Genomic DNA, 22,038 nt, shown 5'->3' with positions numbered 1-22,038 from the left:
CGAAAAGAATGCACTTATTATATTCACTGAACAATTTGTAAAGAAGGCAGATCTCATGTTACACATTCTTACTACACACACACACACACACACACACAAACAAACAGGGAAACTGCTGGAGGTGATAGAGATACCTACTCAAGGTGGTAGTAGTATCATGGTGTCTGTATATGCTCAAACTTACCAAACTATATATACATTAAACATACGGGGTTTTGTAATTTAATTATACCTCAATAAAGCTGTAGTTTTTTAAAGAATTCACTCTAAACATATAGCCTAGCAAAGGCTATAGCAAAGCTCCTTGCTGAGAATTTCTTTTAAATATATTGATAAACATTAATTTCTCAAAACCTTATTTTTGCCACTATAATTATGTGTGCCTCCTATATACATTTATTTTTGTTGAAAACAATAAAGCTATTGTTTTAAAAATAAATATTTACATGGATTAAATTTCTTAAATAAAAAAATGAAACTATAAATGCACTAGAAACATACAGGACAATATTTTTTCAATGGAAGGGATGTGGGTAAGGAAGATCATCCATAGAAAGAGTTGGTTTTCTTTTAAAGAAGCCATAAAGGAAAAGACTACAAATTTCATTTAATAAAACATATTACATTTTGAAAGTAAACAGTTAACACCTATAACATAAACAGTTCCTATAAATCAACAGGAAAATACTTTTTAGAAAGTATTTAAGAAGAAAAATAGCATGGGGCGTGTGGATGGCACAGTGGGTCAAGTGCCTGCCTTGGGCTCAGGTCATGATCTCAGGGTCCTAAGATAGAATCCCACATTGGGCTCCCTGCTTAGCGGTAAGTCTGCTTTTCCCTCTCCCTCTGCACCCCTCTCCACCCCTGCTCCTGCTCTGTCTCTCAAATAAATAAAATCTTAAGAAAAAGAAAAAATTGCACAAATGAACAAAAAATACAAGCAGGCAATTCACAGAGAAAATAGCCCTTGCTATTTTCAGCAAAAAAAAAAAATGTGTATTAAGTAAAAAATAATATATCATCTCTCACCCAACAAATTGCCAAAAATTTAAAAGATTAATAGTACATGATGTTGTTTTTAGTATTGGGAAATAGGCAGTCTTATCCTTTACAAAAGAGAAAGTAAATGGTACATTTTGGAAAGGTGATTTCACAGTATCTATCAAAATTAAAAATGGTTTGGTTGTATTTCTAGACATCTATTATATGGGAATGCTTACTTGTGAACCAAAACAAGCAATGCAGCATTGCTTATAAAGTGACACACATGAGCTAGTCACTTGGATAAGACTCCCTTAGATGACAAGTGCCTAAGCCTACAACATCTGGGTATTTCAGTGCTAATTGCTAGCTATGCAGGAGAGCATAAGGCAATGTTTGACTCCTCTTTTCACAGAGATTGAGTCATTCCCTACAATGAACAATCCTTGGAGAAACAGCCAATAGTTTACTGATGGGCTTTGTCAACTGGAGTCCAACCCCCAAAAGCTTCCACAGCAGCTGTCTAAGATCTCCAGAATTCATTTGGGAGCAAGAATTTTCCATCTGCTTTCCCAAACCTTATTGAATGCAATATAATGTAATGTAATATCATCATATGATTATACATCCCTGTATAGTCTGACAATTTTGCTATTGTCCGCATACATATGCAGTAGATGGATCATTTCTTGTTTTTATTCTTTAACAAAACATTAATATTAGTTCAGTTCACCAATCAATGCCAATCAATGAGTTGGGACTAACGCCAATAAGTGACACAGTAGTAAGAATGAGTAAGCAAGCTCTTATATTGCTTCTATGAGCAAAACAATCGATTCTCATGTTATTTATACCATTTCTAAAGGCAAGAAACAGAATCCCAGAAGAAGCATAAAATAGTGTTTAGATTCCCACAATCCTCCTTCGTTTATTTACAATTCCCTCCTTCATCCTTCCTGCCTGTCCAGATGGTTTTCTTCTTTGTTTCTCAAACTAAATTATGTTCCCTGCCTTAAGATGTTAAATACTTCAAAGGCCTTCCTCTTTAGTTCCTCACAAACAGAAGTCATAAACTCTTACCTTTGCCGGATTATGCTGGGGTTAGCTGTCACTAAATGACTTTTAGATCCAACATCTTTAGTGTATTCACTTGACAAAGGAGGAAGATTGCATCTGGAGAAACATAACATTTTAGAATGATTTGCAAACTTTTAAATCAAGTCTGTTATCAAGACCAATAGGAATTTTACTAGATCTAGCTCAATTCACAGATAATCACTTTCATCACTCCTCCCTTTTGACAGTCATTACATGATCATCTATAACTATCTTTAAAACGCAGTCATAAAAACGAGTTCTGCTTTAGAAGAAAGAAAACGTCAACTAGAGAGTTAAGCAATCTATTAAAAAGGAGACATTAACGAGAATGAATTTATTCCATTCAAAATATTTTTGGGGTGGTAAGACAGGAAGTATTAGGCTTGAAACTAGAGCTCAGGAGGGTGTGGTACTCTAAGGACACAGGGCCTGCTGTGTTCTCTGCATACCCAGAAACCTCAAGACACAGGGAAGAATTGTATTTGCTATGGTTTTCTTTCAGTTCCCAAATTCTAAATTATAATAGTATATTCAGAGCAAACTCTGTCACCTAAATCCAACTCATGACAAGTATACAGGTTTACTACTGGTGAAACACAGTGATTTGTTATCTAAATAAATGCAGTGATTCTCCACAGTCCCAGTTCAGCCAAGGCAAAGAGTACAGGTGATGTTCTCCTGGTGACAAAAATAACTGCCCCCCCCCACACACACCACCCCAGCCCTGGTTGCTTTCCTTGGCCACAATGTCTTATGAATGTTTACAATGGAAAATATGGCAACTGCAAATCCAAATCCCATGGCTTTCTGCCAGTGGAACATTAGGCAAGTTAATTCATCTGCCTGGCCTTGATTTTCTCATTATACAAAATGAGGATAATGACTTTTCCTCTCTAATGAGGTTGTTGTAAAGATTACAGTAAGAAATGTATAAAATGTCCCTACCTTGATACCTCACACATAGTAAAAACTCAAAAACATCATGTATCAGAAATATATTTATAATTAAATATATCCTTTTTATGAAGACCCTAAATGAGTCTGTAGTTTGCATTATGTTTTCTTTTATTATTCTGTCCTAATTTCTCCTCTCCACCCCTAGCTCTAACTTGACTCCTACCACATCAGGGCATCTCTAACTCTTGACGACTTTAACAAAGTAAAATGCCATTTATTTGTAGGTAAAGAGATACAAATATTGAGGTATCTGCTATTCCCCCAACTATTAAATTTACCCTACAAATTTCCTCAGGACATGGAATTTTCCATGCACCCACTCAGCTGATCAGCTCAAGTTCCTTGATGTTATCTTGTATTTGCCCGGTGACTCCTACCACATCAGGGGATCTTGGGTGGAATTTGTCTCAGTTGATTTGGAATCTTCCTTTCATCTGCTTTATGGTAAAGAAATACTGGCTTTTCAGGCAGCTACTCACAGATTACTCAGCCAGTTGTTGACATTTGCTGGTGCCCAGTGAGAAAAACACAATGGTCATTGTAGGTGCTGGGGCGGAATCGAAGTCACAGGGCCTCATCATGAGGTGTCTATAGTCTAACAGTCATACCATATCCTGTGTGGTTTCTGAGGACCCCGTGAGGGAGTGTACTTAAGCATTACCAACCAGGCTCATCCGGCAGTGGTGCTGACTATGGTCTTGTGATTTAACTGATCTTTGCAAAGACGATGGTGACTTCCAGGATAAAACATAAGGTAAAATTTGGACATTTATGTCTTAAGGAAGCTTTGATCTTGATGGTCCTTCATAACATTCAAGAATCAAACACATTATATCAAAACCGTAACCTCTAAATACTTCTGAGGAATGCAATCAACCTGTTTTGTCATTATTAATGAAATGGTCAGTTTTAATGAATAAATATTTTGTTTTTCTATGTGTTCCTTGTAAGTTGGCTTATATGTCTGAGTTCCTTCATACTTTCTATCACACAATAAAAGCTCAAGAAAAACTTCTGGATACTGATGATCAAATCCTACAACACAGGGAAATCCTAAAACAATTACAATAACATTTCATAAACACATTTCTGGGAAATAATGACACTCTATTTTGGTGTAAATATCTATCTTAAGTTCTTCAAGTGCAAATATCTGTGACATTTCCTTGTAGCTCTTTTTTTAGAAAAAGTACACTGCAATTTTAGCTCCTTGATTCCTAAGCTGATAACTACATAGGTTTACATAAAAGGCAAATTTAATAAAAGATTGTTTCTAATAAGGCATAATTGTGTAAAAGTGTTTCAAACTTTGCATTATCACCTTATTGGTACAATTAACAGATATTAATGGCTAATGTGTCTTAGTAACTGTCCTCATGATCCAAAAAGATGTGATCACAGAATTGATGAGAGATGACTATTCTTTGAATTGGCACATAAAGGTGGCAGGGGAATGGGGTTGGTGAAGAGGAATCTTCAAATAGAAAAAAATCATAAAATTACTTTTAAAATGTTATGCATATCATTCATCATCAGGGAACTACATATCAAAACTACAATGAGATATGACCTCATACTGTCAGAAGGACTAAAATCAACACAAGAAACAACAGGTGTTGGTGAAGATGGAGAGAAAGGGGAACCCCCTTGCAAAGTTGGTAGAAATACAAACTAGTGCAGTCACTCTGGAAAACAGTGAGGAGGTTCCTCATAAAGTTAAAAATAGAGCTACCCTATGACCCAGCAATTATACTAACTAGGTATTTACCCCAAGAATACAAAAGCACAAATTCAAAGGGATACATGCACCCCAATGTTTATAGTAGCATTACTTATAATAGCCAAAACATGAAAACAGCCCACGTGTCCATAATTGATGAATGGATAAAGAAGTGATATGTGCGTGTGCGCTCACGCATACACACACACACACACACACACACACACACAAAATGGAATATTACTCAGTCATCAAAAAGAATAAAATCTTGCCATTTGCAGTGACATGGATAGAGCTAGAAAGGATTGTGCTAGGTGAAATAAATCAGTCAGAGAAGGAGAAATACCATATGATTTCACTCATATGTGGAATTTAGAAGACAAAACAAATGAGCAAAGGGAAAAAGGTGGGGGGCAAACCAGGAATCAGACTCTTAACTGTAGAGAACAAACAGATGGTTGCCAGAGGGGAGGCAGGTAGGGGGATGGGTTGAATAGATGATGAAGACTGAAAGGGGCACTTGCTATGACGAGCACCAGGTGTTTGTGGAAGTGCCGAATCACTGTATTATACATCTAAAACTCGCATTACACTTTATGATAACTAACTGGAATTTAAATAAAAACTTTAACGTGTTATACATATTTAAGTATGCAAAACACACATTTGAGCATAATTCCAAGGCACCAAAATTATGTTGCCCTCACTTGTATCCCTGAGCCACCCAAATCATCTTCAGGATGCAATCATGTTACCTCTGTCTTACAGTCCTTCCAGGTAAATTTTATTTTAAATTTAATATTATTTTAAAAACAGTATTATTTTTAGAGTGTTATTTTGCATTATAGAGCAAATGTTTACCTTGAAAAACAAGAAATAGATTTTTAACATTAGAAAATGTACTTGAAAATGTCTAGGCAAAGAAAATTACAATACTGTTATATCCTAATACTGAAAAACATTTTGAACTGTAATGTAATGTATCATTATGTGCTGGTAAGGCTATCCTTCTATCTGTTCTCTCACTGTAACTCTCCATGCACCCTATAGTCTAAGAGCAGACATACTACCAGCTTTCTAATAATATGTACTCATTAAATGTTTAATTTCAAATGTATGAAACTACCTCAATTTTCTCAAGGTGCCCCCCAAAATGTGTATGAAGCAATCATTTATAAGTATATCCATAAATGGGGCAGCCCCGGTGGTGCAGCAGTTTAGTGCTGCCTGCGGCCTGGGGTGTGATCCTGGAGACCTGGAATCGAGTCCCACGTTGGGATCCCAGCATGGAGCCTGCTTCTCCCTCTGCCTGTATCTCTGCCTCTCTCTCTGTGTCTCTCATGAATAAATAAAATCTTTAAAAAAAAAAAGTATATCCAAAAATGGTCAAATGAGAATAGTTTATAAACAATTTATAACAATTACTCCCATATTGTAAACCATAAACGAGGCTTTTTAAAAATTCAAATATGTTATGAAAATGGCCCTATTCTTTGCAAGAATTCAAGATGGTGGCATATGAAGACCCTGAACTGACCTCCTTCCATTGATACACCAAATCTACGGATATCTCTAGAATAATTCTACCTGGAAAAGACCTCAAAATAAGCTGAATAGCAACTCCACAACAAAAAGATAAAAGGGCCAAATCAAGAAAGGTAGAAGAGGCAGAGACATGGTCTCATCAAAAACCCCACTACTGGCATGGCAGGGATGGATCTCACAAATACAGATTATATCCCTAAGGAGCAAAGTATTTGATCCTCATATCATGCACCCCAACCCTTGGGACCTGCACCAGAGAGACAAGGCCCCAAAACATCTGGCTTTGAAAACTAGCATGGGGACACCTGGGTGGCTCAGTGGTTGAGCATCTGCCTTTGGCTCAGGTCATGATCACGGAGTCCTGGGACTGAGTCCTGCATCAGGCTCCCCGGAGGAAGCCTGTTTCTCCCAGTGCCTATGTCTCTGCCTCTCTCTCTCTGTGTCTCTCATGAATAAATAAACAAAATCTTAAGAAAGAAAGAAAGAAAGAAAGAAAGAAAGAAAGAAAGAAAGAAAGAAAGAAAGAAAGAAGAGAAAGAAAGAAAGAAAGAAAGAAAGAAGAGAAAGAAAGAAAGAAAGAAAGAAAGAAAGAAAGAAAGAAAGAAAGAAAGAAAGAAGAAAGAAAGAAAGGAAACCACCATGACTTACACCTAGAAGACCCCAAAGTACTGTGAGAAGCTGAGACTTTCATCTTTAAAGGGCTCATGTGCAGGTCACTTACTCTGGGTACCTGTACAAAAACAGCAAGTTGAAAAGCACCTAGACCATATGTGAAAGAAATTAATTGGCTAATCTTAAAGCACCTGCCAGAAGGGCAGGCGTCTGCTGGAACTCTCTCCAGGAATGGAGATGCTGCTATGTGGCATTTTTGCACTCTCCTACCTTGCTGGTGCTGCTTCCCCTAGAATGGTGCTCCCATTCTCCCCTTTAAAAGATGCAAAATGCCAAACTTACCAAGTGTGTTTGCCAGTATCTCAGCACTCATTTGCCCTCCCAAAGCCTGTGGAAAGACATGCCCCAGTCTGGCACTCTCCTGTGGACCCATGTCACCAAAGCTAGCAGGTGCATTCAGAACGCACAAGTGATGCCCCTTAAACATATGTCTCTGAGCCAAGGGGAACTTGTATATCTGGGCCCCACAGGTTTGAAACAATTAGAGAAACAGTTCCTGGCAGGCTACCACTCCCTGGTCAGATATAGACAGCAGACTAAGCCACACCCCAATCTTCCTATGACCATTCCTTCAAGACTGGGAGACACATTGTTTGACATTATACATAGAAACAGACACAGAGAGTAAAGCAAAATGAGGAAAAGAGATACATTCTCCAGTGGAAAGAACAAGATAAAACCCCAGGAAAATACCTTCATTAAATGGAGATAAGTAATTTACCTGATAATGTTCAAAGTAATGATCACAAAGATGCTCACCAATCTCAGGAGTATGGATGAACACAGAAAGACTTCAACAAAGGGATATAAAATATAAGAAAGTACCAGACAGAAGTCACAGAGCTGAAGAATACACTAACTAAACTGAAAAATACAGTAAAGGTGTTCAACAGAAGATGAGATTAAACAGAAGGAAGAATCAGTGACCTGAAAGACAAGACAGTGCTCATCAAAACAGAGCAACAGGAAGACCAAAAAAAAAAAAAAAAAAAATTAAAGCAAAAACAAACAAAACAAATCTTAAGTGAAGACAGCTTAAGGAACCTCTGAGACAATATCAAACAGATCAACATATGCATAATAGGGGTACCAGAAGGAAAAGAGAAAAAGATAGAAAACTTATTTAAAGAAATGATTGCTGAAAACTTCCCTAACCTGGGGAAGGAGGAAACTGACATTCAGATTTAGAAAGCCCACCTAAAGAGACCCACATCAGAACACATTATAATTAAAATGTCAAAAATTAAAGATGGAACCTTACAGAATCTTAAAGCAGCAAGAGAAAAAAAAAATGTGTTACGTATAAGGGAATGCCCATAAGACTACATGCAGATTTTCAACAGAAACCTTGCAGATCAGAGGGAGTGGTAGGATGCATTCAAAGTGCTAAAGCAAAAACTGGCAATCAAGATTTTACCTGGCAAGGTCATCATTCAACTGTAGGAGACATAGTTTTCCAGACAAGCAAAAAAAGGCCACCACTAAACTGGCCTTAAAAGCAATGTTAAAGGGTCTTCTTTAAACTGAAGGGAGAGACGCCTGGGTGGCTCAGTGATTGAGCATCTGCCTTCAGCTCAGGGTATGATCCCGGGGTCCTGGGATTGAAGTCCCCTGTTGGGCTTTCCATAGGGAGCCTGCTTCTCTTTCTGCCTATGTCTCTGCCTCTCTCTCTGTGTTCCTCATGAATAAATAAATAAAATATTTAAAAAATAAGTAAGTACATAAGGGAAAGGGCACCTATTAGGAACAAGGAAACATATAAAACTAAAAATGTCACTGGTAAAGGAAATATATATAATAAAGTTATCATGAAGGTTAAAATATAAAAATAGTAAAAATAACTATAATTACAATAATTAGTTGGAGGATACACGAAATTAAAGTATGTAAAACATGACATCAAAAACAAAACATGGATGGAGGAGTAAAAATGTAGGGTTTTAGTACATGTTCAAACTTAACTTGACATCGACTTAAAATAGACTAGTGGGTATAAAAGGCTGAGACCTGTAAGCCTCATGGTAACCACAAAGCAAAAACCTAGAGGAGATACACAAAAAAATTATGAGAATGGAATCTAAACTAGGTACTGAAGAAAGACATAAAACCCTAAGGGAAGAGAGCAAAGTAAGAAGAAACAAGGAACAACTATAAAACAGCCAGAAAACAATGAACTAAATGCCAAAAGTCCATACCTTTCCATAATTACCTTAAACATAAGTGGACTAATTCTTCAATCAAAAGACATAGAGTGTCCATCAATGGATGAATAAAGAAGATGAAGTCTATATGCAATGGAATACTACTCAGTCATAAGAAAGAATGAAATCTCACTATTTGCCACAACGGAAATGGACTCTGAAGATATTATAGTAAGTGAAATAATCCACAGAGAAAGATAAATAGTGTGATTTCACTTATATGTGGAATCTAAAACACGAAACAAACAAAACAAAACAAAATTCAGAAGTGGAGAGAACAGAGTGGTGGTTCCTAGAAGGGATGGGGTGGGAGTAAGAGTAAACTAATATAATGTTATATGTTAATTATAGTTCAATTTAAAAAAAAAGAAAATGGTCTATTCTGGAAATTAAATCAGAGGCGCGTGTACACATAGCTCTAATTCTTTGAATTCTTAATCTTCACCTCTCATTATTCTATGAACATTATGCTTAATACTGTGCTGTGCACCCTAACCACGCACACTCATCAATTCTGAATTGTTGATTTTATAGAATGCAAATTTAGTCTTGTTTATTTGCAAAAAGTGAATATAACTCCTTAAAAGCTTAGGCTTGGTCTTTGACATGTTAAGTTTAAAATATGCATCTTCCTAAATATAGTGACACACACATATACCCCTGAGGAATAATATAAAAATATGTTTATTTTACTGCCTCCTGACAGACTATATTAAGACCTCCTGAAATCACTTAAGTTCCCTGAATCTGTGAGTATAATAACTACTCCTCCTTGTTCCTTACAGTGTTTTGGGAAAGAGCAAATAAACATACTTGAGAGCAAGCTGAAAATATAAACTAGACTACGTGAACTGTTACAATGACATAGTATTCATATAATCACAGATAGAACCAGTTTCTACAAAGGAAAGGCTTGAGGAATTTTCTGCTCCCACTCCCTTATATGCTGAGACCCAGCAAGGGTAAAATGACATGCCATAGGTCACAGTGCTAGTTTGTGACAAGGGCTGTCCCCTTCCCTCTGTGTTGTTCACTGGCCCCTCAGCCTCTACGTAATACCAGTATATTGGAGTGGGTGACTGAATTTGGCCGGGGGCCTTTGCTCTTTTCATCTATCTAAACTCTCCAGGTGATTGTGGCCACTTCCATAGCTAAAATATCTCCCCATCCTCATCTCACTGCACTGTGGCAGCACTTGGTGTCTTTCCAACATTAGAGCCTCAGAGAGACTCTTCCTGTGTTCAGACTGAAGTGGAGATAGGATTCACACTCCACATACCACTTCTCAGAAGTTCCTTGATCCCTCACCATCTGTCTTTGAATTACCCCTATCAGAGCACTAGCACATCTCCAGGTTCTACAAGCAAGACACAATTATTTAACATACCATTTCTATACTCAGCTAACACCTAATACCTAGCAGGAGCTCAATAAACATATTGACTTATTGATTTACTTACAAGAACTACATTTTTATTTTCTACATTTTCCTATCGTTTATATTGCAATAATAACAATTGTAATGGAGAGGAAAACACATCCCTACACTGGAAAAACCATGGCAGGGCACTTCCTTGAAGGAAAGATACAAAAAGACCTCTCCACTCTCTACAGGCTTCACCAGTGAGATAAAAAGTCTTTTAAGAAGCCCAACTCCCATTCTCTGAGTGGGAACTTGGCCCTCCCCCAAGTATATGGCTTCCACTGAAACACTGTCAACTAGTGTCTTCACCCTTGCCTGCTCCACTGAGCTCAAAACTCAGAGGTGGCTTAGTGTTCTCTTAGCCATATTGGACCACTTCTTAACTATTCTCTATTTGTCCTTAAAAATGATCACAAAATCCAAATCCCATGCTGCCACCCCCTTCCCTGGCTCAGCTTTCTGCCTCTGTGTTGCTGCAGGCCTTAGCCTTCCGACTCTGGAGCCTATGGCACCTGGGTCATGGTCATTCCCATGTCAGTGAGACGTTGGGGCCCACCTGAAAGAATCCTCCACAACATAGCTTCAAAGCTCCTATGCTTCTTCAATTACAAATCTCTTTTTCTGCCACAGATTGGTCATCCCCTCAACAAACTGAGTTCTGAAATCATACACTCCAGTGGGCCACACTTTGACATTAGTTCTTATTATCCCATCTGTCCCATCACCCACTCCCTCCAGGTTCTGAATGACCCTGTTCTTTGACCCTATTGATATCTTTCCTCTCTTGTTTATGCCTCTCAGTGCCCACTTCCTATATAGGTCAGACTTCAAGGTATGTCACCCTACGCTCTCTCTACCAGGATCCTCCATGATGTCACTCAGCTCCTTCTTTCCCTCTCACCTGGACAACCCCAAACCCATGTCAATCCAATCATTTGCTATCTTCACTTCGGGTCAAAATCACCCAACAGTGCAGGCTGGTGCCACTACAGGTATATGGTCTCTACCCCTGACTGGATGCATCTTAGCAGTTTTTTATACATCCCTGCAGAAGCGTCCTGTTATCCCCTCCAAGTGACAGACATCTCACCCCTCTGCTCAGTACCTTAACCAAGCTTCCTTGCTGCTCAAAAGTTATGGCCCCTTCCTCCTCCCAGCCATACACAGATCAGATCTATCTTCAAATCCCACTTGCTACGCCAAAATGCTTTTGTGAAAAACAAAAAAGTAAAGGGTGTAGAGTGAAATGAATAAGTGAAAATATTTGTTTATAGACAATTTTCAAATCTAAAACAAAATCTAAGTGTTTCTGCTTTGGGGTCTCCCCATGATGTCTGAGCCCTTCTTGGCTTTGTACTTTCTTGGAGCATTTCCCTCGCTCCCGGGGCCCTCTTCTAAATTCACTTGTATGTGAATGAACTTGAAGGGAAGCTAAAGAGCAGTTACAATTGATTAATCACAAGTGACTAGTTTTGAAAGGCCCCAGGGCTTGTGGGAGGGGGTGGGGAAGAGGAGAGAAGGCAGAGGCCGCGCGGTGGGTGCTCTCTCTTACCGCATGACAAAATTTGCTTCATCTATTTGACGGCCACAGCCACTCTTCTTCAGAATCCCACCATTTCCCACCACCGCGCATTTCTTCAAGGGCAGCTGGAATGGGGTTGCCTAGCAACAGAAAACAAGGCGGGTTTTCACTGCAGAGAACACACAACCGCTCACAAAATCATTGTTTATAGCAGACCCGTTGGAGGAATTTGATTGAAGACTGGGCAGACCAAAAGAGCATGGAGAAAGGAAGATGCCAAGAAGTTTGTAAGGAATAAGTTGGCCTGTTCCTTTGAAACTAAAAAAAAGAAATAATAAATAAAATAAAATAAAATAAAATAAAATAAAATAAAATAAAATAATAAAAAATAAAATAAAATAAAATAAATAAAATAAAATAAAATAAAATAAAATAAAATAAATAAAATAAAATAAAATAAAATAAAATAAAAATTAATTCCCTGAAGTGTATTTAAATATAACATATATTGTATCAAATTGACCGTGTACATTATAGAGAGTGGCTGCTAGGGCAAAGAGGAAAAATCCATACTAAACATAGGATTAGTTCTCAAGGCATTCAACTGGGAACAAGCACCAATGAGTTCTATCCCCCATCTGAATGCAATTTCACTCATTCATACAATCTGCAATTCACTCGACAAATGTGGCTGTTCCTATGCTAAGGGTTGGGGGGGAGGGTAAAATACAAAAAGATACAAAAAGTCACAGGCCTGAGGACTCCCCACTGAGGTTGTGGGGAGACTGTGAACACAGACACTTATACAACAGACTCTAAAGCAAAGGTCGTAGAGGACGTATGCTCTAAGTGCTGCGGAGAATCCCACACAAGAAGACAGGGCAGATTTCTGCCAAGCCAACTCAGGGAAAGCTTTCTCATTCGAGATGAATCTTAAAGGATGAATAGGATTTTGCCGGGGCAGAGAACACAGTATAAACAAAGGCGCAAAGTACGCTGAAAGCAAATGCTGTGTTTATGAGAAAATGTACACTCCGGGTGGGTCTGTCTAGAACTCAGGAGGTGCTACAGGGCAAGTGACTTGTGCAAGCCAGACAGCATGTGACTTTCTTTCTGCAAACATTGAACTGGACTGCAAAGAAAATGTTCAGTGTACCTGAGTGTTCCCTGGAGTGCTATTTATAGTACCCAGGACTCTCAAAACCTACCAATTGCCCCTGAAAGTGAAATGTGTCATTGTCTTTTAGCTGGCTCAGCAAGAACCACCAGGTATGGGATCTCCCACTAGCTCAAACAATGCCTATTGGCGGCAGTTCTTTGGGGAAAGACCTTACATCTACAGAACTGGTACATAAAATAACTATTCTGATACTAAGTACGCCATTCTGCATGAATTTGAAGCAAGTATGGATTATACCAACAGAATAAATGGAATACATGAGTATATACTGTAAGGGCTTCATGGAGGCACAAAGAAATTAAACCAGAAAAATAAAATTCCAAGAGTCTGTGAGGGGCAGCCCCTGTGGCTCAGCAGTTTGGCACCACCTTCAGCCCAGGGTGTGATCCTGGAGACCGGGGATCAAGTCCCACGTCAGGCTCCCTGCATGGAGCCTGCTTCTCCCTCTGCCTGTGTCTCTGCCTCTCTCTCTCTGAATGTGTCTCTCATGAATGGATAAGTAAAATCTTTAAAATAAATAAATAAATAAAGAGTGTGAGATCACTAGTAGCTGAGGTAGGCACTTAATGCAGCACAAGAAAAATTTTTACGTCCTCTATTTCTAGTATGTAAAAGGAACACCTGGTGCTATGAAAGTATAGTTAATAAAGTTACAGTACTTAAACTATAAAGTCGAAGTGTTTGCCAGTAGACAATTAGGAATTCCCTGCATGGGGGCACTTGGGTGGCTCAGTGGTTGAGCATATGCCTTTGGCTCAGGTCATGATCCTGGGGTCTCAGAATTAAGTCCTACATCAGGCTCCCTGTGAGGAGCCTGCTTCTCCATTTGCCTGTGTCTCTGCCTCTCTCTCTCTCTCTCTCTCTCTCTCTCTCGTAAATAAATAAAATCTTTAAAACTTAATTAATTTAATTAAAAAATAAGAATAACAACATTTAGTTTGCCTTGTAAAAGCCAACTTAAAATTCCTGCCCCACAGGTTGTTAAAGAGAGTTCTTGACTGGCAATCCCAGGCCCCCAGGCAAGAATCTGGGCCCAGAAGCAGCATTATCTGGGAAGCAACAGTAGTAGCAGCAGCAACATAAAGCCTGGGCGACTCAGTCAGTTGGCCGACCAGCTCCTGGTTTCAGGTCATGACTACAGGGTCATGAGATCGAGACCAGAGTAGGCTTGAGATTCTCTCTCTCCTTCTCTGCCTCTCCCTTCACTTGTATTCACTCTCTCTCTCCCTCTCAAATAAATAAATAAATAAGTATTAAAAAAAAAAAAAAAAAAAAGGCTGGGTGCCTCCTACCTCCTAATTTCCAGGCTGTGGGACTGTGGGATTGTAGGACCCCTCAGTGTTCCTGTCTCTAAAGAGGGCTAACGTTGCCCAGGTTTATATGAGATTATAGGAGATGATGTACACCCAGCATCTCGTCAAACTCCTGGTGTGATGATCCATTCATCTTCCTTCCCTTCTTCTTTCATCCTTTTCCTCCTAGCACAGTTCACTGACTTGTTGAAGCCACAAAATACTGAGATTCCATAGGTTTAGGGAACATGATAAAATAGTGATTTATGTAACTTCATCTTAACAATGGTAAAATGTAACTATTATATTCACATACTATAAAAAGTTTTTAAAAGCTCTTGAACAAAAGGCCAGGGATAGGGGAGCCATTTCTTTTTTTCTGTTAATATTTGCTTGCTACTCTCCCAGTTGGTTGACTGCTGGCCCTCACACAAGCAATTTCATTTCAATAAACATTTCTCAAGTACCTACTTGCATTCTCTTAAAGGCACAGTAACAGCTCACCAAAGCTTTACAGAAAGGAAAAACGTAATTCAGAAAACACTGGAATTTTAACTAATTGAGATAATACTATCATGGTGCTATGTTAAATATAGAGTATCTCAACTTGGCAATGGTCAGTCCTACCAGAAAGATATATGAACACAATATCCTCCTTTTGGGGTACGGTATGTAGAAGGAACTTTTAGTAATCCATTTCCACATGAATATTACTATTTTGGCACAGAGTATTTTTTTTATTAAGGCATTGCATCCTTTCTTTTCAAGTGTATCTCCTGGTATCCCTGCCAGAAAATGTCTACTGAATCTGAGAATATAATATACTATAAAATTCTTCCTGCTAACTTTAAAAAACTTTATGCCCATCAATATATGAATGGAAAAAGAAGTCGTGGTATATATATGTACACACACACACACACACATATAAACACACTGGAATATTACTCAGCCATGAAAAAAGAAAGAAAGAAAGCAATCTGGCCATTTGTGGATGGGCCTAGAGGGTATTATGCTAAGTGAAAATAAGTCAGAGAAGGACAAATACTATATGATTTTATTCATATGTAAAATCTAAAAAACAAAAACAAAAACAAAACAAAAGAATTAAAAAAACAAAAAGCAGAAACAGATCCATAAATACACAGAACAAACTGATGGTTGCCAGAGGGAAGGATGCTGGGGGGGATATATAAAATGGGTGAAGGGGAGTGGGAGATACAGGCTCCCAGTTATGGAATGAATAAGGCATGGGAATAAACAATACAAGATAGGGAATATAATCAATGGTACTGTAATAGTGTTGTGCAGGGACAGATAGATGGTAGCTATACTAGTGGTGAGCATGTAGCATAATGTATAGACTTGTGGGATCACTATGTTGTGCACCTGAAACTAGTATAACACTGTGTCAGCTGTACTTGAATTAATAAAATAAACAACAAAAAAACACTACTGTAAATGAAAGGATAAATTAGGCAGATCAACCATACAGATGAGCTCAAAATATTGCTGGACCACTAATTCACCTGATGGATCTTTGTCCAGATTTTTTTGCCTCTCACTGTTCCATCTATTAATGGTTATCTTCTTAATGACTTTATTATATTAACCATCTGGAATTCAAATTCTGGATTGCCAGTCCCCTCAAACTCTCAGTGCCTTGCTGGAAGTCAAGCATGATAATAACTATCCCATCTGTCTCCCAGATTATGAGAATTAAAATAAGGTGAGGCACTGAACATCATCAGAAACTCTGAAGTCCTATATATGGCATTACTACATTACTGTATACTAAAAAATTTAATTCCCTAGGAAAAAAATGTATCATTATATTGCTAGACTACTATAATATGTAGTTTATCTTTGTGTGAGATACTTTTTAGTTTTTAAAAAAGATTTTTATTTATTTATTTATTTAATTTATTTGAGAGAGGGAGGGGGGAGAGAGAAAGAATGAGAGAGAGAGAGAGAGAGAGAGAGATGGAGGTCATACAAGAAGGGTCAGCAGCAGGCAGAGAGAAGGAGAAGCAGACTCTCCACTGAGCAAGGAGCCTTATGGACATGGGGCTCCGTCCCAGGACACTAGGATCATGACCTGAGCTGAAGGCAGACACTTAACCAACTGAGCCACCCAGGCACCCCTTCCCTTTTTAAAGAAGATTTTAGAGATACTTTCAGCTTCAAAGAATTATATAGGTCTTGAACAAAATATTTTTTATCTTTGGACTTTGAGGATATATCTACTACTTCTAACAATCAATGAATTTTTAAATGTATTTTTTTGTGTGTGTGAATCATTGCAAGGAGCCTTTTTTTTTTTTATTGGAGTTCAATTTGCCAACATATAGCATAACACCCAGTGCTCATCCCATCAAGTGCCCCCCTCAGTGCCCGTCACCCATTCACCCCAACCCCCTGCCCACCTCCCTTTCCACCACCCCTTGTTCATTTCCCAGAGTTAGGAGTCTCTCATGTTCTGTTTCCCTCTCTGATATTTCCCACTCATTTTCTCTCCTTTCCCCTTTATTCCCTTTCACTATTATTTATATTCCCCACATGAATGAGAACATATAATGTTTGTCCTTCTCCGACTGACTTACTTCACTCAGCATAATACCCTCCAGTTCCATCCATGTTGAAGCAAATGGTGGGTATTTGTTGTTTCTAATGGCTGAGCAATATTCCATTGTATACATAAACCACATCTTCTTTATCCATTCATCTTTCGATAGACACAGAAGGGAGCCTATCTTTTTTTGCTTAACACTCTATATCCAAGGTAAGCACGGAGCAGATAATCAACAATTTGTTTAATATGCCAATTAATTTAATCAGATTTTTGTTGAACATCTATTTTCACCAGTACCTTACCTAAAGCGGAATTTCCTTAACATCATAATGGATATACAATGTAATCTCCAAACTTCAACAACAAACATGAGCCCTACCACTCTCTAAATAAGAGCCAATGAATAAAGCTATACACAATTTTGGTTTTTGAGTTATCTCTTATTTTTATCATGGCTCATGGTCTCCATCTCCTGGGCCTCTTCTTAAATAGCCGAATGTCCAACCTGACTTTTCATTCAACATCTATTTGTTGAGCACCTCTGATGGACTAGAAGCTGCTGTATATGTTGAGAATGTGTGGTGGACAAAATACATGTACCCCATTCATGGAGCTAACATGTTAACAGGAAAAATACAAATGTGATAGGAAAGTCCAGAGTGCTATACAGTTAGCTATAGGACATCTTCATGAGGAAGTGGCTCTGAGACTTGAGATCCAAAGTTATTAGGAATCAGAAAAGTAATGGAAATTTCTGGTCTATTAGATCATTTTAGTAAAGTTAAAAGAAAAAAAGGACAAAAATTGGGGTCTTTAATGTTTTATAACATAAGTGAAGGTGAAGGGACTTGTTACAGGCTAGAAGACTTTTTCAGAAGCAAATTACAAATGTCATCTGATAAATTATTCCTGAATTACAATATGACTTCTGGAAGAATGCTATTAAAATCTGAAGAATTTAAGCCATGTTTTTTTTGTGCCTTATGTAAATAGCTCTAGAGCATCCCAGAATGGTTTTTATAATTAAGTGAATGAAGCATTATTTACCAAAGTCATTTCCAAAGCAAGATGCCTTACTACTTCCTCTTCATGTGCAATCACACAAGACCACAAAGCACTAAGGACCAGTGACTTCAATTACTAACATGAGGACACTCTGTGCCTATGCATCTTCTATCCCATAGACATAACTAGATGTCTTGAATGATAATTACACTATCTCTATGAGGAAGTGAGTTAACCACCATCAGTCACTAACTGTCTTAGGGCTTGTCTTGTCCCCTCCCCCCACAAGACATGGAGAAAAAGAAAAATGTAAATCACTGCTGGGATAACTATTTTTATAGGAATACACAACATTTTAGTAAAAACACCTCTGATACAAATTAACTTACAATAGTCTTTGAGAGAGGCTATCTGTGAGGCAGCATGTCTACAATGTAAATAATTAGCATCACTGCATCGATGTGAAATAAAAATCGAAGAATAAAAAATGTTCTATAGAACTACTGTGGGGCAAAACCAGATATTGGGGACAGGCTGTAATGTCCCCACATCCAAGTTATAAAATACAACTAACTTTATATCTAGGCTTCTTGGCAGCACCAGGAAGCCAAAAAGTTTAAAATCCCAGAGGTAACCCACTTGGATTCTGTGCAAATGAGTATAGGAAAACCTCATTCAAAATGGAGTTGAGAGGTCTCAAAGAAGGAGCTTTAAACCTGTACCACTACCTTCAGCTTACTCTACATACCTGGGCAAGAGGAAGCATATTTTACTACTCAGGAGAGAAGATTTTGTCCTAATCCAGCAATAGCTCAGCCAATGAGAACAGCCATATCTTAGTCAATGAGAAGTCACCACAACCCTGAACTTTTGATTTCCTCCAATGAACTTTCATTCAAAACCACTCCTCTTGGGATGCCTGGGTGGCTCAGTGTTTGAGCATCTGCCTTTGGCTCAGGTGGTGATCCTGGGGTTCTGGGATCAAGTCCTCCATCAGGTTCCCCACAGAGTGCCTGCTTCTCTCTCTGCCTATGTCTCTGCCTCTCTCTGTGTGTCTCTCAGAATAAAAAAAAAAAATCTTAAAATAAATAAATACTCCCTTGCTTTTGAAGATGGCAACAAAATAGTCCATTGTTTTAAATTTGATACAGGATAAATCCAATATATCAGATAAAAAAGACAAACTCAGTGTTAATGACAACAATAAAACTCTCACTACTTCAATGTAAGTTTCCAGATGCATCAAATAACTTTTGCACCTGCCTTGCTCTAGATTCTTCTTTCTCTAGCATTCTTCTACCACTTCTGTTCCTGTTTCACCTGTAAGCTACATTCCTTGCAAGGATGCTTTCATATTTGAGTGGGTGGGGGGAAGGAGGAGATAATGCCACAAATATTTCTAAATATTATTTTATAACTAAAAAAATAAGTGAAGCCATCAAGCTAAATTTTGCTTATTTTATTACACATGTAGCTTTATGCTGATACTCTTTTAGTGAAAAGGGTTAGACTTTTATTTTCACACTTCACAATTCAAAGGAAAATTCTTTGTCTGTTTGCTTCACACCACTACTCCCTCCAAATTCTTCTCTTTGATAGGAAGGGGAAGCAATTCTTCTGTGTCATGCAGTTGTGTTTTAAAGTTAGAGAAATTACCAAACCATTCAGTATTCAGAACACCACCAAGTGCCACTATTAAGAAAAGGAATTACTGTCAATGTTAGATGTGGGTCTCAACTCTTAATAGAAAAGCAGAAATTTTGATTTGCAACCCTTGAAGTGGCTTGAAAGGCTGTCACTATATGCCAGCTGCTATTACTCATGATGTCAAAACATATGCTTGCTCTTATTGAGGAAAATCTCAAGTTTTTGTCCATAAGAATATGAACTTGCACTTCTAATTATAGTCCAACCCACTCATTTCTAAGTACCCTTACCCACATATCCACATGGACTCCCACATATAATTATGCTTCACCCACACACATAATTTAATTTCTCACCCATATGTTAATTATATCCTCAACTTAGGCATCTAAATACAACCCCTGTCTTACATCTAATTACAGCCCCCCCTCTTATGAATGTAATTACACCATTCAGCCACCCATCTAATTATCCCCTCCTTGACATATTTAATTGCACTGCCCGCTCAAGGACCTGATTACATTCTAACCAGTGCACCAATTAAGCCCCCAACCCTCCAACAATATTCTTCAGATGCACATCTCTTTATCTCTACCCCACTTTATTATTCAACTAAGGATGGACAACTTCCCACAAGCAAACTCCAAGTAATCATGGCATCCAGCTAACAAGATGCAGCTGAATCAAAATCAGCTTTGGTCCTTCCTGGTAAACAAGCAAATATGTATTTGCTTTTTCAGTCATTTAACTAGCCCCTTGGAAATCCAAATGAAAGTTTCTGCTGTTTTCTTACTTTGTACGTGTAAGCATTTCTACGATGAACTATCTAGTAATTAGTTAATTTATTTCAGAGACTAATGCTTCTCATTACAGATACTTAATTATTGAACCCTTAAAAAACATTACCCGAAACTTTGCCTGGGGACATATAAGTACTAATTATAGGATATTTGCACATCCATACCATTCAAACAAGTTTCATTGTCCTTCAATTACATGAAAGTGAATTTCCAGAGAGCTGCTGCTAAGATTTGCATTCCCCATTCCACTAATAAAATTGTGATTTAAAAGAGATAAACTCAGTGTTAATATTCTTTCCACAGAATGCATCTCTGGAAATTGAATGATGTGATGTATTTAGTTCTGGATACTACTTCTCCATTAAAATGTTTGATTCAATCCGTTATAAAAAATAATACATAAGCATTCCAGGGAATATTATGTATTTTTCACATATAATCTATGGTCGGTACACAACCCCTAGAAGCCAAATATTACATCAGTTCATGGGTCCACTGAACAGATTTATTAAATGTTTCATAAACAATTCCCAGTTAACTGATATTTGTTACTGAGGTTGTTTCTGGCTCATGAATGCCAAAGCAGTAAGGAAGGACATACCTCTGCTTTAGGCCAGAAGTTGGCCACATTTCAAAAGTTCTCAAACTTGGGAGATTTTTCATGGTGGAAAGGAAAGGACTATGAAGGGCATGCACAGTATTTCAAAGGTAGCGTCTAGGGATTGTCCGTAGTAGAGCACAAAATGCAGCAGCAGCAGGAACCAAGCTTCATGCCATTCATTGCTAGACCTTGCATTCTCAGCTCCCGAGGTGGAAGTACCACTGCAAGAATCTTTCTCTGCAAATATGGTACATCTTCCCATTGAGGACCACTGCCCTTGAGCCCCGCCTGACTGTATCTAAGTCTATGACCACTGGCACCTTATTTAACCTCAATGCTTTCACATCCTCATTAGTAATAATGGTCCCCACCTCAGACAGTTGTGAGGATTAAATGAGTTCCGTCTGGCACAAAGTAAGTGATCGATACTGTTATCTTATTTTTAATGGACTGACATTTTCTCAGCAACACAGCCTAGAAATCCTGGACTCATTTTCTCTCAATATCACCCTATCACCTACCTCTGCAGAGGTTCTTCTACTCTTTCCATCCTGTGGGGAACTAGCTGTGACTACATTGTCACCTTTTGAAGTAAACATGTTTTTCTCTGCTTCCAAAGTTAAGCATTCCTATAGCCAATCTGCTAGCTCTCTTAATAAAAGAGCCCAAGTCCAGCTTGAGTCCAAGTCTCGATCCCCCTGTCCCCCAGAATAAAATTCACTGAGACTCTGAGTCTTTCAACATATTGTCACCTCTGACTATCCTGGATCCGTGGAACCGTCCTCATTGCAAACTTTTTTAAAGATTTATTTTATTTGAGAG

At 38.2% G+C, this 22,038-nt stretch overlaps 1 protein-coding gene across 2 annotated transcripts in view; it reads right to left on the bottom strand.

The window, feature by feature from the left end:
* Positions 1–22,038, bottom strand: part of ST8SIA1 (ST8 alpha-N-acetyl-neuraminide alpha-2,8-sialyltransferase 1) — a 151,140-nt gene that overhangs the window by 53,693 nt on the left and 75,409 nt on the right. For both annotated transcript variants that reach the window (XR_007406305.1, XM_025455335.3), the window contains exons 3-4: positions 12,150–12,259; positions 2,062–2,154 (exon numbers count right to left, since the gene is read on the bottom strand). Coding sequence is in view for 1 of the 2 variants with exons in the window: in XM_025455335.3 (XP_025311120.1) it covers positions 2,062–2,154; positions 12,150–12,259 (203 nt within the window). In the remaining variant the exon portion in view is untranslated. The remainder of the gene's footprint in view (positions 1–2,061; positions 2,155–12,149; positions 12,260–22,038) is intronic.

The sequence above is a fragment of the Canis lupus genome, chromosome 27 (genome assembly GCF_003254725.2).
Source record: "Canis lupus dingo isolate Sandy chromosome 27, ASM325472v2, whole genome shotgun sequence".
NCBI classification, from domain to species: Eukaryota; Metazoa; Chordata; class Mammalia; order Carnivora; family Canidae; genus Canis; species Canis lupus.
The sequence above is the reverse complement of the archived record's forward strand: the minus strand, read 5'-3'. Positions and strand labels throughout refer to the sequence as shown.